This window comes from Nyctibius grandis, chromosome 5 (assembly GCF_013368605.1).
Source record: "Nyctibius grandis isolate bNycGra1 chromosome 5, bNycGra1.pri, whole genome shotgun sequence".
Taxonomy (NCBI): Eukaryota; Metazoa; Chordata; class Aves; order Nyctibiiformes; family Nyctibiidae; genus Nyctibius; species Nyctibius grandis.
This window is the reverse complement of record NC_090662.1, coordinates 43,518,405-43,533,989: the sequence shown is the minus strand read 5'-3', so window position 1 is coordinate 43,533,989 and position 15,585 is coordinate 43,518,405. Positions and strand designations below refer to the sequence as shown.

Below are 15,585 nucleotides of genomic sequence, written 5' to 3'. Positions count from 1 at the left end.
TGTGAAAAGAGCCCTCTATAAGTATTCCCACAGCCGTTTCACTATCCACCTTCAAATCTGTCATCAGAATATTATGTTGCAAGTGATGATAACAAAACATTTTGAAAACAGAATACCTGTTTCACTGATCTTACACCTGTTACAGCTGTACCCCTTACACCTCATTGTTTCTTTATGCTCTACCTACTCTTATTTACCTTGTTGCCTTCTTTAATTATACTTCTGTCTGCATGGTGAGAGCAGAAAATTTTATTTTACTCTGCATTTACTCTGTGCCCATCAAAGAGGCTTTTATCCAAGTGAAAAACTTGGAGGTAACACAATACATTTGGGTTAATGTGGCACCTAGGGGCACGGCTTAGCAGTGGACTTGGCAGTGTTAGGTTTACGGTTGGACTCGATCTTAAAGGTCTTTTCCAACCTATATGATTCTATGATTCTATAAATATACAACAAAACCCAAGTATTTAACACTGTGGTAACTTTTTAAAAGACGTATAGATGTGGTGCTTAAGGACATGGTTTAGCGGTGGACTTGGCAGTGTTAGGTTAATGGTTGGACTTGATGATCTTAAAGGTCCTTTCCAACCAAAACAATTCTATGATCCTATGACAGAGTCTAACTACGTTTACATTCAGTAAGTTGATTTGAAGAGTAAAGATCAAGTGCAAAACAATCCCCACAGCAAGAAATTACAGGGGAACAAAATTCTGGGGGAAAACATTTATATACAAATTTATGTAGTTGACAGTACTAATAAGTTACCTCACACACTGATGTCAATGCTCATAAATATTTCACACAAAGTAGAAGATCTCAAATTTTAACACAAATTATACCATTTTATAGAAGCGGTTCATGAAGAAGGATTTAATTTTACACCAAGTGTTCACGAGAAGCTTCTCCACCCACTAGAGGGAGCTACTGAGGTATTATGGAGCTAAGAACACTTCAACAGATTCTAAACTAGTTCAAAAATTGATCCAACAATTTTAAAACTTCAGCCTACATACCAAATGCGTATGTGAAATTAGTTTTAGTCACCTTGAAAACTGATTCTACTAATAAAAAGGGAAGAGACAATACATCAGGAAGCGTTAATCTGAAATTCATTACAAAATTTAAAAAGTAAACGAATAATCCATATTTTAAATCAGAACTAAGAGTTGTCTGATACTTACTCATTCAGCACAACATGCTTTTCAAGGCATTTAATCAATAATTTGCTATCTCCATGATGAAAGTGAAGAGCTGGAAGCTTCACATCATCCTTCAGACAGAACACTAAATACGACCATCCCATGCCTTCTTTGTTTTGTTTGATTGATTTCAGATCTGCCAAACTGAACAGGAACGACCACTTGCTTTCTCCATTTGCATGAGTTGTAGCATCTTTAAAACAAAATTACCACATGATTTTAGTTTGACTTCCAGTGTTAGCAATTACAAATGCATCGTATCTGCCGCTGTTCCTAAAAAACAAACCCAAAACCCAGCATTGGTTCTGATAACGAAATGTGTACCATAACTAGTGTAACTCCTATTTCTGGATTTCTCTTTATGCCTTGTCTTCTACAGACTTCTAAAATAATGGGCAAGTCCATCAGACTGCTGCCCTAAAGCTGTGCTTACAGTTTATAAAAGTGATCCAGCAGTTAAACGTGTAACTGCATCTCCACCAGGCAGTACTACTTACTCAAACTAAATTTGATACACATTACAATACTGTATGCTATACATTGCACGCAGTATTAGCCAGGCATTCTAAGACTGCTACCAAAGGGAGACTCAATTGAAAAATCTTCCCACCCACCCCTCTGCCCCAACCTGTGCAAGTATGTATACGCTCTGCGCAAGACTCTATACATTCAAAGGGAAGGGATTACCAGAGGAAACAAAATTGCCAGAGTGGCTGGAGCAAATCTGGCACACTCCCTGGCCTGCCCACCTCAAATCACAGCAACTGGAAATGAGCAAGAAGTGGCAAAGAGTATAATCCAAGTCAGTAGGGCTCGCCAACACTCACTTTGGATGAAAATGTACTTTCACGCCTGAAGATGAAAAATCGATACAAACCAGCGACGTAATAAACCATCTTATGCCTGACAGAGACACTGGTTTTAGCTTTATATCATGCTAGCACTAAAAGCTCCTCTCAAACACAGTATTCTAGGAGCAAGGACTGTGCTTTACCCAAAAACATTCATAATCTTAAGTCCAAACCCTGCATTTATACATGACACAGACGACATTTAAAACCATCAGATACGGTGAAACAAGCACAATGGTCCTCAGTTATCGGCTGAGAAATAATACATGGAAAACAAGTATTACAAAGAAAAATACTATGGGAGAATCAGAGGAAAAAAGATTAGTTGAGAACCACTGTCATTTCTCCTCCGTTTTTTTTTTTATACAACATATCTACTGAGACACTATAACAAAAACGATGTAGCTATAAAATTATTTTGCCAAAGTAAAAGAGACCATATAAAACAGACCCATGTACCACATAACTGTACATTCCATCTCCCCCTGCTGTTGCAGTATGGAAAAGCATTTGAGTAGTAAATGCTTATTTTTTCATTTTCCTTTCTAACACTACATCTAGTTCAAATTCCATTTGTTTGAAATAATGCAGGAGTACAATGCAGATAAAACTGCTACATCATCTAATGATCATCACAGCAAGATATTAGATTTAACATTTATTTTTCAATACAATTCTATGGCAATTTAAAGAAAAAGATACAGACTTATGGCAGACAGCATCTATTCCACTGTGAATTTTTTTCCACACCAAGATTTACCTCTTACCACAAAGAACTCCCAGCTTTTCAATTCCTAATAAAATCCTTTTTACTGTATCTAAAAGGCAATTCTTCAGTTACAAGTTACCATAAAGAAAAAAACAAAACAAAAACCCCCACTCTTATTTTTTAAGTACCTCCATTTGAATTAGGTTTCTTTTTAAAGAGACTGTGGTGACCATGTCCCATTCTGCTTCATAACTACTTGGACGATCTGATCCTCGGGAACATTTTTCTTTAGGACTTTGAGTCCACTCCACAACAGAACTAGAATCCTGAGAAAAAAAAAAAGAAAAAGAAAAAAAAAAAAAGGGTGACTATCAAAAACACAAGGCATGAAAATGGAGCTAGTTTCTCAGATTCAACAAGAAGAACAAACATCTTTATTTTCACAGATTAAAAGAATCTGTAGTATCAAAATCCTAAGAAACATGATACAGTTCAAGACAGGAAATTTGGACTTACAACTAAGAAAAGAGGTTTTACTTAATAAATTCAACACGGTACTAAATATCCTAGCCTCTCTTGAAGACTTTACCAACATAAACTTCTTATTTAAACACAGAACTTAAATCTTTCTTCTTTAGTCACATCCTCTTAATACTGCTTAAATACCAAATATCACGGGTTCTTGGAACCTACATAGACTTCTATTTTTATTTTGCATTAGAACAATGAAAAACAGTTAGACTCTGTTTTGAGTCTAATTATGAGGAGCAAGTCACCGGACTACAACATAGTAGATGCAGGGGCACCAGTGACTGTGATACACTCATTTGGCCTTTATTATTCGTACAAATAGTCCCCTTCTATTTTGTGTATGAACCAAGTAAAAACTAAATACAGTCACTAACACATGTATCCCAATAACCTGAACTGGGCTGCAGTCCACAAATACGATTCCTACATGTAGCTATTAATACCAATGATAATCACATAAATAGATTTTGCTTCCAGTTATGAGATCATTTATGTATAAATTAACACAGTCTCTGGAGAAACAGAATGAAGAACACTGATAACTAACAAACATACCTTTCCTGCACAGAGGATATTAGAAGTATCCAAAGTGTCATCCAGTGGTTTCCAGTCTACTATTACTTCACTTTCCTACAATACAATCATAAAAAATTAAACACTACACAACAAAGTACATATCCCTATTTGCTCTGTGGTATGATTATGGTACAACTTACATATACATATAAAATGATGCAGATGATGTCAAACATTATATGATGTTTGTCATTTACGAAAACCTATACCTAAAAAAACTTTTTTAGATTTGCCAAACACATCACGTGCTTCTCCAACAAATATACAAAGTTTCCACAACTGTATTATGCAAATACCTTTCTATGACACGTAGTACTCCTGATATTAAGCTGTCCTGGTCATCATTTTTTCCACAGGATGAATGAATGAAAACTCCTTCTTGCTCATATACAACCTACAACAAAGTGGGTAATGAAATAAAAACCAAGATTTAAAAATTGTTTCTTTCTCCTGTTGTACTCATTATCATTTTGATTCACCTACATAAGTTGAAGTGAACACCTCTGCCTTGTTAGGGGTTTTGTTACCTTTCCTTCCTGCCCACCCCCAAGATCTGAGTCTTTCACTTACTTAAATCAAGAAACATTGGAAAAATGGAACTCGTTAAATTTACCCTGTAAGCAATATTATTACTTCGCCAGTAAATCACAAAAAATACATTCAATACCTAGTATTTTTTACATCAGCACACAGAGGTTCATATGGAAATACTACACAGCTTTTGAAACATTAAAGACTTCTTACATAGTCTCTCTTTCCCACACTTGCCATTTAAGCATGTTGAAATTATAATCTTAATTTAAATTAAAAATGGACAGTCTATTGTACAAAAGATGAACTCCACAGAAATAAAACATTGCAGTCTTAGATTAAATAATGGCCCAATCCTACATTCAGGGTGAATGGCAAAGGTTCTATTCCAAAGGTAGAGTATATGACAATCAGATAAGAAAGGCTTGTAGGAGTACATACTGCCCACGTAACTTTTGCATTTATGCATCTACAAAACTCTTCACAGTATTCTGATCATGCTCTTAAAAAAAAAAAAAGTCAGAGAATTCTTGTCTGTCAAAATTCAGCAGGCTGTCCAAAGCTACATGCTATACATACTCTCAAAAGCTCTTAAAAGCTCTAGAAACAATGTAAACGGGTTCTGTTTTAAACAACTCTTTAAAAGAAGAGTGAAAAGTCCCTAACATACCAAACTTAAGAGTTTGTGGAAGTGAAATATAAAAAAATTACTGTTACTATTTGATGTAACCATGTTAATTTTCAAACCAAGTTGCAAACGCTGCCTTAAGAAATACATATTTTTAAAGACAAAACCTAATAATTCTTAACTAATCAGAAACAGATGCTATATTTCTTTGGTACTAAAATATCAGTATCTCTTTTTGATTATTTTTAAAATCATCACATTTGCAGTCAGTCCAGTAAACTAAAAGTTTAGGTGTGTAAGCTTAACCAGCCAGACAAGAATACAGAGCTTAAAAAAGCAATAAAACTCAGTTAACTCATCCTTTCTGCTGTAGATTTACTTCTTAAATTTCTCTTCACTTACACAAGCAAGGAATTCCTAAAGCGTCCTGTTTACTCACAGAAATATCACTTGTAAGAGACCTCTAGAAGTCACTCAGTATAATTTCCCTCCTGAGGGATTATTAACATTAAGTCATCTTTCAAACACCAGAAGCCTTCTTTCCTCTCTCTGTACAGCTTTTTTCTCTTTTCTGTCAAAAAAGATCCTTCCTCTATTTCTGCCAAATACTTGTTTTTAAATTCAGTCCCTGTTTAAACAAAGCAACTTTGGAATTTATTTAAATTTTACGTTCCATCTATTTGGACCTGATCTATCACAACAACTAGTCAGAAGTATGAATCAAAGGATCAATCATGGGGACAGCTGTTCCAGAAAAAAAACATTTGTATCAGAGTTATACTGGTAGAAGTGCATTTCTGCCAGTAATCTTAGTAAATATCACAAAGTATACCTTCTCAGTCTAGAAGGTATGCAATCTAATAATTGTTTTTATTATTTTATATCCATTAATCTCTCAGAAGGACAAACGCTTCCTTTCACGGGAAAAGAAAACATGTTCCCAGTGCCACGGTTGTCGTGCAACTGAAAAAAATCTACATTGCTCTGCCTAACAGATCCAGCTCCTGCCCCATGCTCCACCAAAACAGGCGATAAAACTGAGGAAACAAGAACACGCTCAGAAGTTTGAAGGATATCTGTAAAACAGAGGACTTCTCACAGCACAGCTTATTTCCCCCCTACTGTTACTCAAAAGAACTCCTCCAAGTTTGAAAGGCCAGAAGGCCAAACTGTGGGATTTATTCTTACCCAATAACAGGGGCAATCTTGTACTTATTTTTTCAAATTGTTATCAAGTATTTAATACAACTGACCTTAAAAAGTGCAATTTTTTATATCATTGAAGAAAAATGTGAAGTCACACACAGATGAGAGTCTAGAAGATGCAATTTGAAGAAAAATATGTCATTAATCTTACAATAGATTATCTAGGAAGTGCTTTAACAGCTTATCCCACAGCAAAACATTTTGGAAGTTACCATCTTTGAAACTATCTGAAATATTGAGCTGCTCTGTTTAGCAGTACTTTGTAAGATAACTCCATAACTGAATTTGAATAAGCTGATTTTGAGTACATGATTTTATAGTGGTAGCACCTGAAGATTAGCTACACTGGATGGCTGTATTTCAGACAATGTTCTTAGCAACCTGAAATCCAGAAATGCTATTAAGTATTCTTGTAGCACCTTACAGTAAATGTAGTTTGTGATAGACTTTTGTTTTGTGGTATTACAGCACTGGCAAGATATTAGTCAATTTAAAGAGGGAAAGTAATGTTAAGTTAGACATACAAGTAATAAGTACTGAGGAAAGTATCAAATACTTTTACTACAAGAAAGACATTGAGGTGCTGGAGCAAGTCCAAAGAAGGGCAACGAAGCTGGTTAAGGGTCTAGAGCACAAGTCTTATGAGGAACGGCTGAGGGAACTGGGGTGGTTTAGTCTGGAGAAAAGGAGGCTCAGGGGAGACCTTATTGCTGTCTACAAGTACCTGAAAGGAGGTTGTAGCGAGGTGGGTGTTAGTCTTTTCTCCAGGTAACAAGTGATAGGAGGAGACGAAACGGCCTCAAGTTGTGCCAGGGGAGGTTTAGATTGGATATCAGGAAAAATTTCTTCACCGAAAGGGCTGTCAAGCATTGGAACAGGCTGCCCAGGGAAACGGTGGAGTCACCATCCCTGGAGGTATTTAAAAGACAAGTAGATGTGGTGCTTAGGGACATGGTTTAGTGGTGGACTTGGCAGTGTTAGGTTAATGGTTGGACTTGACAATCTTAAAAGGTCCTTTCCAACCAAAACAATTCTATGATTCTATGAAACTGAAGATAAAATACCAATAGTTAGGATTTGAATTAAAAAAACATCCATTGATAGACAACTGCTATAACACTGTGAAGCTCAACCCCGCACACGACATGGCCCACAGAAGTATTTGCTCAGTGCCTCCGCAGCCCAACAATCAAGTAAACGTCTGGTCCATCAGCACACATGGACCTCTTAAGCAGTCAGGAAAACAGACATTTCGAAACCAGGCAATAGCAGCGTACTCTGTCGCTTGCCCTGAACAGCAGTTACTGCAGAACATGTAAGATGAGTATCTTGAAATAAGATGTGGGAGAACAGACAGCAAATGTTGGAGGAAAATCAGTAGCATCATTAAAATGCTAAGGACTTGTGTAAGGTGTGCACACAAAATCTATGTAGTGAGATCCTGGAGACAGTAGAAGGAACGAGATATGAGCAGGGCAGGATAAAGAGCCCATTTCCCCCTTATTAGCAGTTAAAGTAACTATAATACCCCCAAACCCTACCAAAAACTGCATCAGTATTACCTGTCAACACTCCCTGCATAGGAAAGCAACTCAATCTCCTTTAAATCTTGATAACTTTTTGGCTTCAGTGACAGAGGTCTGTGATCTAGAAAGGCCTCATTATCCACTGTGTGAAAGAATTCAAGAGTTTTAAGAACAACATCTGTTCAGTTAGTTGGTTATGCTTCTTGTATTATGAGACAGGAAACAAGTTACTGGCTCACCTTGTTTTTGTACTATTCACTATTTTACATATTTCATTATAGTCTCTTTTTCAAAGATGAGAGTAGGTGAAGCTCTATCTTTCATTTTCTTTTCCTATTAGAGCCATCACTCTTCCTCTAAGTTTACACAACATTAATAAGGCCATCATGAAAAAAGTTCATGTTAATAAGTGCACACCACAGGTGACTAGGTAAGTCGACATGTCCCTAGGGTTTTAATCAAAACCTAAAGGTATTCCTCACCCCAATATTACAGCCCTTCCACCCATCCACCCAGTAGGAAAGCTGTGCTCTGCACAGTCAAACAGCTGGTCATGGAAACAAATGGAAACAGGAAAGAAAAGCAGCTTATTGTGCTTAGATGCTTGAGGCCAAAAAAGTTGCCCAGCCATGAAAGGTTCAACTACAGATTTAAACAATGGTGGGGTTTTTTTTTTCCTTTTACACCTATTTGCAAACATTTGTTGAATTTTTCACAGAGATGCATGTTCCTCAGGTTTAGATGTTATTACAGACATGAAAGTCAGATCCTGCTGGTCTGACTGGTCATTTCACAAATGAGTGTTTGTCAAAAGCACACACCAACACAACCAAAGCAAATGAAGATGAAATGTGACAGGAGATAAAGAACTTTGAAAATTACTTGATTTCAAACAAATTTTCATTCTGTCTTGTAGCTGTACATATATCAGAATTACCCAAAGGTTTTCAGACATCTTACTAGCTTAAAGCTACTTCTATGCAAAACAGTTTCCAGATTTATCCATCTATGGTATCCTTAAGTTTCTCAAATGCTTTAAATCATAAGCATGACTACCTAAGGAAACTTATCACTGTAAAAGCAATCAGTTGGCAACTTTTTTCTATAAAGAAATGATGGAGAAAGTAGGAAAAAAAGAAGTTTATATAAATTATTACTTTTTAATAATCTCAAAATTTCAAGTTTGAAATAATACGTACCTGAGAAGCTTATGTTCACAGGTCTTTCCTGCTTGTCAAGCAAGTTCACGCTTGCAGTCTGCAAGCATGACTTATACCACATGTATTTTCCAGTTCTATAGAATGAAAACTAGATGCATTGCCTATTTGATTCAGAATCCTGAAAAGAAACCGAAAGCTACAAATTGATGCAAGAGTTTCCAAACACTGCTAAGCCACCTTGACCTGGGTTTTTTCCATAGGTGCTACAGAAGTCAAAGGCAAATTCAAAATTAATTCTAATCAGTCATTAAAAGCATTGTGCTGCACAGAGACTGCAACTATTCCATCTCATATACTGACAGAGGGTCTGTAAAAACAGGGAACCTCAGCAAAAATTTCGGGAAAGCCACAGTACGGAATAGTTTTCTACTCACCTACTATAAAAAACACAGGGAAGTAGCAGGACATAGGCTCAGTTTATGTGTCATGGCACATGCTAGTTAAGGTTCTGGAAAATTGTTCAAGTATTTATATTCCATGTCCAGCATAAAATAACTTTCCGAAGTCCCACCGTTGTCCCAGTAACATTTTCTGAGAAATAAATGGTATCATTCTTAATACTGTAAGGACACAGCATGGACAATTAGTATATCCAGCTTACTATGCTGCTTACAATGAGCAGTTAACAGGCAACATTTGTAGCTTTTTATTGCCAGGGACATACATGAGCAGGCCTTCAGCATGCCACATCAACAATTACAATATATGCCAGAACACAAGCAAAGTTTTCGGATTAAATGCTTGCCATTTGATGGCAATTACGGCCCTGTGCTACCAGCTAGCGAAAGACAACAACACTGCACCCAAAGACAAGGAGGTGTAGGCAACAAAAAAAGGAGAGCTAGGATCTGGGGCTACCACAGAACAAGGTGGTCCTGCCCTCCTCACCCAGGTATTTCCCACCCTGACTGTGCTGGGCACTTCAGTACTAGCTGATGTCACGTGCACTGATCATTCATACCTGATACTCTTGCTCTTACCTCTGTCACACACCAACAACCTGCCAAACACAGGACATTTGAGAGAACACAGGAGCACTGCAACTCTCCCAGCTAGTCAGCTGGTCCCATCTTTCAGACACTTCATACTCTCTCCCCATGTTCTTATCCAACTCACTCTCCTCTTCTGCCAGAGAGTATAGCTCGGGGCCAGCATCGCTCTGCCAAGATGCCATCCAGCGTTTTATCACAGACACAGCTTGCAGCACTTTTTACACAGTGTATCAGCCACTGCTCTGGGGTCATTAAGTAATTATGGCACTACACAAATCCTGATTCTAACAACTTTTCAATAGCAGTTACTTCATTTTTGCCTCATATTAGAGAATCAGGTAAAGGAGCTCACTGTGGATTCACCAGTCCAAGCAGCAAGCAGGTGTGCTCGTAAGAAAGTGATTGAGTAAGAAAGTCTGACTGCCCCACAGACTACAAATTAATGAAAAATGGATCTGTTCGCAAACATTAAGAATAGATATAGCAGCTGCACAGCACCTTATTTTCAGATTCTGGCAGAAGGTAAACAGAACAAAAGATGCAACACAGTAAGGAAACAACTATAGGCCAATAAAATAAATTCAATTTAGGCAATGGTTGTCCTTACAGACCTTACAGCCACAAAAGAGAGTATCCTAGTTTAGAGCTGTGCTTTAAGTTTGAATAAATATAACTTGATTTTAAAATCTGCATTATGCTGCTTTAATTTCCATCTCCCTCTTTGGAATAGCTGAAGTTTCCCCAGAGCTTATTCACACATCCACTGCTAAACTCTCACCGGGCACAGCAAACTACCTACTACATCAATAGTCTGCTTTCAATGACCAGATACAAGCACGTTTGACTACTCTGCAAAGCATCAAGCTAACGTTACTTGACCAACATGATCTTCTGCTCCGCAGAAGATATCCCATAATTTCTGGCACTTGAATTTTGAGAAAAATACAAGGCCATACCCTTATATGTCTTTTGTTTGCTGAGCCTATGGCTCAACCTTTGTCTTAAGAGAGCAAAATTTCATGCCCTGCTAGTCTTAAGAGTAAAAGTCTTACAAACATCAAGCTTCTAAGCAGGGAGCAGGGGGGAATCCCACAAATATTATTCCTGTTGTGACAAATATGAGAAAGCTCGCAACATGGGGAACCACATACCATAAGAAAGGTTTCCTGCTTGACAACAGTAAGTTTTTCAAGTTCTGCCTTAGGTGCACTGAAGATTTCTTGAACCACAAAGTATTTCTGCTACTTATGCAACAACAGTGGGCTATCAGTAAAAATAAAAGTCTATTGAGGGTACCGAGAGTAAAAGCTTGGCATGGTAACACGCTATTTCTACTGTGAACACTTCTGCGAGAGAAATCCTTAATGAACAGAAAACAGAAAGAATATAAATAAATTTCAAAATTACCAGTGAACCGCTGTACATTCAAGCATAATGAAACCTCAACTAAATTCAAACAGGCAAAGGCAGATAAAGGCTTCTGTTCACAAAGAAAACCTAGGAAGTACAATATATTCAGAAAGGATTATGACTCTATATATAGTAAATGATAAAGGCTGAAGAAAAAGTTATAATGAAGATTTTAAATCAAGTGCTTCATAAAATGGCACAACAATGCATAGTATAGGAGTCTCTGTGCCCCCAAATTTAACTAGTAGAAGGTGCAGCAAATCACTGCCTACACCACAGAATACGTATACATATAAAATAATCCGCCATGCCTGTGCCAACAAACTACCTGAAGGATGCAAAGCTAATTCTGTCAGACTGTATTTTAAATCTCTTTGCTGGTCCTGGCTATTAAAAAAAAAAAATAAACCCTCAACAGTAAACACACACCCCACTCCCCAACACTACAGCACTTACAACATTGCTTAGCAGTAGCTACAGTGCTACTCGAACACTTCTAGCTACTGAACTGGCCAAACACCTGAGCTTAGACCTGACGCTCAGATGTTTGGCCAGTTAAAGCTCTGAAGCTTTAACTTCAAGAGCAAGGACACATGCAAGCAAAAAATAACTTCTCTGACAGCCCACGTGCCAATTGGTAATTTGAGAAAGACCTAACAGCCCATGTGCTGAAGATACTCTGAACTCCAAGAGCACAAAACAGAAATCATTAGAGTCTTTAGACCAGCTGTAATAATAGCCTATGCCCCAACAGACTAAAATGGAAGTTTGTAATTCTCCCCATACACAACCTTTTACCCCATTTTCTAACATGGTTTTCTGTTATAAAGGTGAGTCCCATTCAGAGTCAGTTCTCTGAAATAAGGAAAACAAACTGCTATTTGCTAAGCAACAAAAAGAGAAAACATACCTGCTTTCATGCATGAAGTCAAAAGCACTGAAAACTAAAGACCCTACTGCCAAGTTACTGGGAAAAAACCTGGCAACTCTAAGAAAGGGCAAAAAAATGAAGCTCACACTGTTCTAGTGCAGACAGTCATTAATAATGAATGAGTCATGACTCCAGAACTCAACGGCATTAACTTAAGTTTTCCAGAACCGAGTCAACCGTACAGAGAAAAACACTGAAAAGAACCTTCTGAGATATGAAACAGTAACAAAAAAAAAACAAATAGGACAAAAATCCAAGTAAAGTAGTACATGCAGTTACATGATGTAACCAAATTCATAATTCATATACCACTAATGTATGGAGCAAGAACCAGAGACAATATGAAATAGCAGAGTTATGGTCCGGGAAATAAAAAAAAAAAGTGATAGAGAAGGGGAAGGCAAACAGGGTAAAAATATAATAGAAACCACAACCTTATATGGTCTGCTGAAACAAGATTTCATGAAAGCTGAGACAACACAGGCTATCCCAGTTGCTTAATATATTGCCATGTGCATTCCATTGGAATTACTTTGTGTAATATTTTGCAGAAAAGAACATATACATTCAAATACATTACTTTCATGTGATAAGATCTGCCAAATGAGACTAAAGTACCCCACAAACTAGTGCCTAATACTCTCTTGAGAAACCTACCACCTGAAACACCTCATTACAACACTGCACAGCCAGAAGGAAAAGCGTGATTAATTTAGGACACCCATAACTTGGAAATACATCGAATTGCAAAATGCCTTAAGTGAGAATGTTGGGTCTGTACCAACTTACACTGTGTTTATTCCACCTGGAGTGAAATTTCACTAGTTTGTGGGCCCCTATAAAATTCTGCTGTCATCCAAAGGAACAATTTGTGATCCAATGTGCTCCCTAAACCAACAGAAAAATAACCCAGCCAAAAATAAGCACACACAGGTTTTTTTTGTACTATTTCAGCTTGCTAAATCAAATCACAGAGTTCAAATGAGTATAGTATCCAAACAAGCAACAGTGCAACATGCAGGTGAGGAGATCTGGAGAAGGATGGAACCGCTCCCACAGAGAGCAATGAAACTTCAAACCAGCCCAGCCACTTCATGAAGTTTAAGAAAACACAACTGTCATTTTTTTTCCCTATATCAACAGAGACGCGACAAAGAAGGTTACTGATTAGAAGCTGCGTTAACAAGTTGCATTAGTATTGTGGACGTGGAATAACTGAAATGGAGTTCTGCAACGTCTTCAGAGATTTAGCCTCAAGCAAACAAACTTTTATTTTTAAAGGAAGAACAAATATATAGCAAATTTACAAACAACTAATCCACAAGAGTTTTAGCCTCTCATATAAACTACGATAATACAACTCCTTTCAGGAAAAACTTCCTAAAGAAGATCCTGATAAAAACTGGTGTGGAAAAAAAGAAGCTGTGAAATGAAAATATTTACTATCATCCAATAAACTGCTGGACTGAGCTTAAAACGGACGAAACTAGAAGAGTAACTTTTCTCTATATACATGAAAACTGGATGTGCATAGCTAGAAACAGTTGGGAGGACAGTATGGCTATCTTTACATTTACAGCACCTAGGAGCAGTAAAGAACTTAAAAATAAAGTTGTAACAACTCCAGCTGAACAAACTGCCTGCTCCACCAGTTCTGGTTGAAATGGATATGGTAAACTGGCACAACGGAGATCTCTACTGAATTTTCCTGTTAGCTAAATGCACTCCTCAGCATCCTCCGAGAAGTACAGACATGGCTAATTACATATGTTCTCTTATGCAGAGATCAGTATGAGCTGAAATAATCATTTGCTGCCATACGCTGGAAAAGTGGAACTGAAGACTATCACACTCTAACCCTGTCTGCATACAGTCAGACACTACACTCGGATTTTAAATCCCCGATAAAGGATCCACGTGCTCAGGGGCCCGGCATTGCAAACTAACACTTTTAAAAGACAGTCATGGAATAAAAATATTTCTACAATAAAACCCTACGGACACAACTCGGATGTGCTGGTGGGGGAGGAGGGAGGCAGACATGGTTGCCAATACCTTCCCTCCTGTGACCTCAAACCAGGAGAGACATTTGAACCCTTGTCAAGCTCTACTGTTTCATTCAAGAACACTCGGCAAGGATCAGGGGCATGTAAAAATCTTCACATTACTAAATTATCCGACTGACAAGGCTTTGCATGCACGCCGGGGCAGGTACCCGCACATTACCAGCGCGCAGCCAGGAAAAAGGCCAGTAACGTCTACGAGCACCTCAGGGACACACGGCCACGTAGACGGGACAAGTTCTCGTTCCTCCTGCTCAGCCTCAGAGCCTGCTCTGCCGAGGCCAACTCCCGGCCCCGCGGCTGCCCACCTTCGGCGGAGAGCGGCCTCTTCCTACACCGGGGCCGGCCCTCCGCGCAGCCCAGAGGCGAGCTGGGGCGGTGTGGGACGCGGCCCGGGCAGGACGGGAGGCGCTGCGACCTGCCACCGCGCCCACCCCGGGCAGGGTCCAACTACCCCCCCGCCGGCCGCGACTCCCTGCCGTGCCCCGCGCAGGGCGGCGCAGAGGGCCGATGGCGTCCATTGCCGCCGCCAGGCCCTCCCGAGGGCGGGACTGCCCGTGTCCGGAGGGGGGTCCCGGGTCCCGGGCCCCGCGGCCCCGTGTGGAGACCCCGCGCAGCGCGGGGAGGAAAGCCCCCGCCCCGGCCCCGCAGGAGCCCAGCCGCCCGTTCCCGCGGCTCCCGCCAACCTGGATAACCCCAGCGCCGGACACAGCGGGGCCCCCGAAAGGAGAGGCGGACAGCTACCGCCGTCCGGGCCCAGCCCGCCCCCGTTACCTTGCCGCTCGGAGGCGCCGCCATGTTGCCTACGAGTGTTTATGATGACGTTGCGCTCTTCACGTGCTTTCCCGCCGCTCCACAACAACCCCCGTCGGCCCCTCCGCGGCCGGGTGGGCGGCGCAGACGCACTGCGGAGGAGACACCCCCGCCCGAGCAGGGAAAAGCGCCACGGCGACGCGCGCCACGACCGGGCCTAGCTGGGAGGCGGGGCTCCGGCCACGGGGGGTGGGGCGAGGCGAAGCGGGGCCACTGCTGCTCACGGGGCGCCGCGGGGAGAAAGGAGAAAATGGCGAAAACGGCGGATTTATTTCTGTTTTCCGAAGGCCGCGCTCTTTTTCCTTGGTTTTTTCGCTCATTTTGAATCCCCCGCACGCAGCTCCCTGCGAGACTGGCCGGGGCCCAGCCGCGGGGAAGCGGCTTGCCGTGGGCCGGGC

At 40.0% G+C, this 15,585-nt stretch overlaps 1 protein-coding gene across 1 annotated transcript in view; it reads right to left on the bottom strand.

Moving 5' to 3' along the window:
- Window positions 1–15,330, bottom strand: part of TBC1D15 (TBC1 domain family member 15) — a 38,471-nt gene extending 23,141 nt beyond the window's left edge. The window contains 6 exon segments of the mRNA XM_068400514.1: window positions 1,183–1,393; window positions 2,949–2,978; window positions 2,981–3,086; window positions 3,847–3,923; window positions 4,165–4,261; window positions 15,149–15,330. Coding sequence (XP_068256615.1) covers window positions 1,183–1,393; window positions 2,949–2,978; window positions 2,981–3,086; window positions 3,847–3,923; window positions 4,165–4,261; window positions 15,149–15,172 — 545 coding nt within the window. The 5' untranslated portion in view covers window positions 15,173–15,330.
- Window positions 15,331–15,585: the final 255 nt, after the last annotated feature.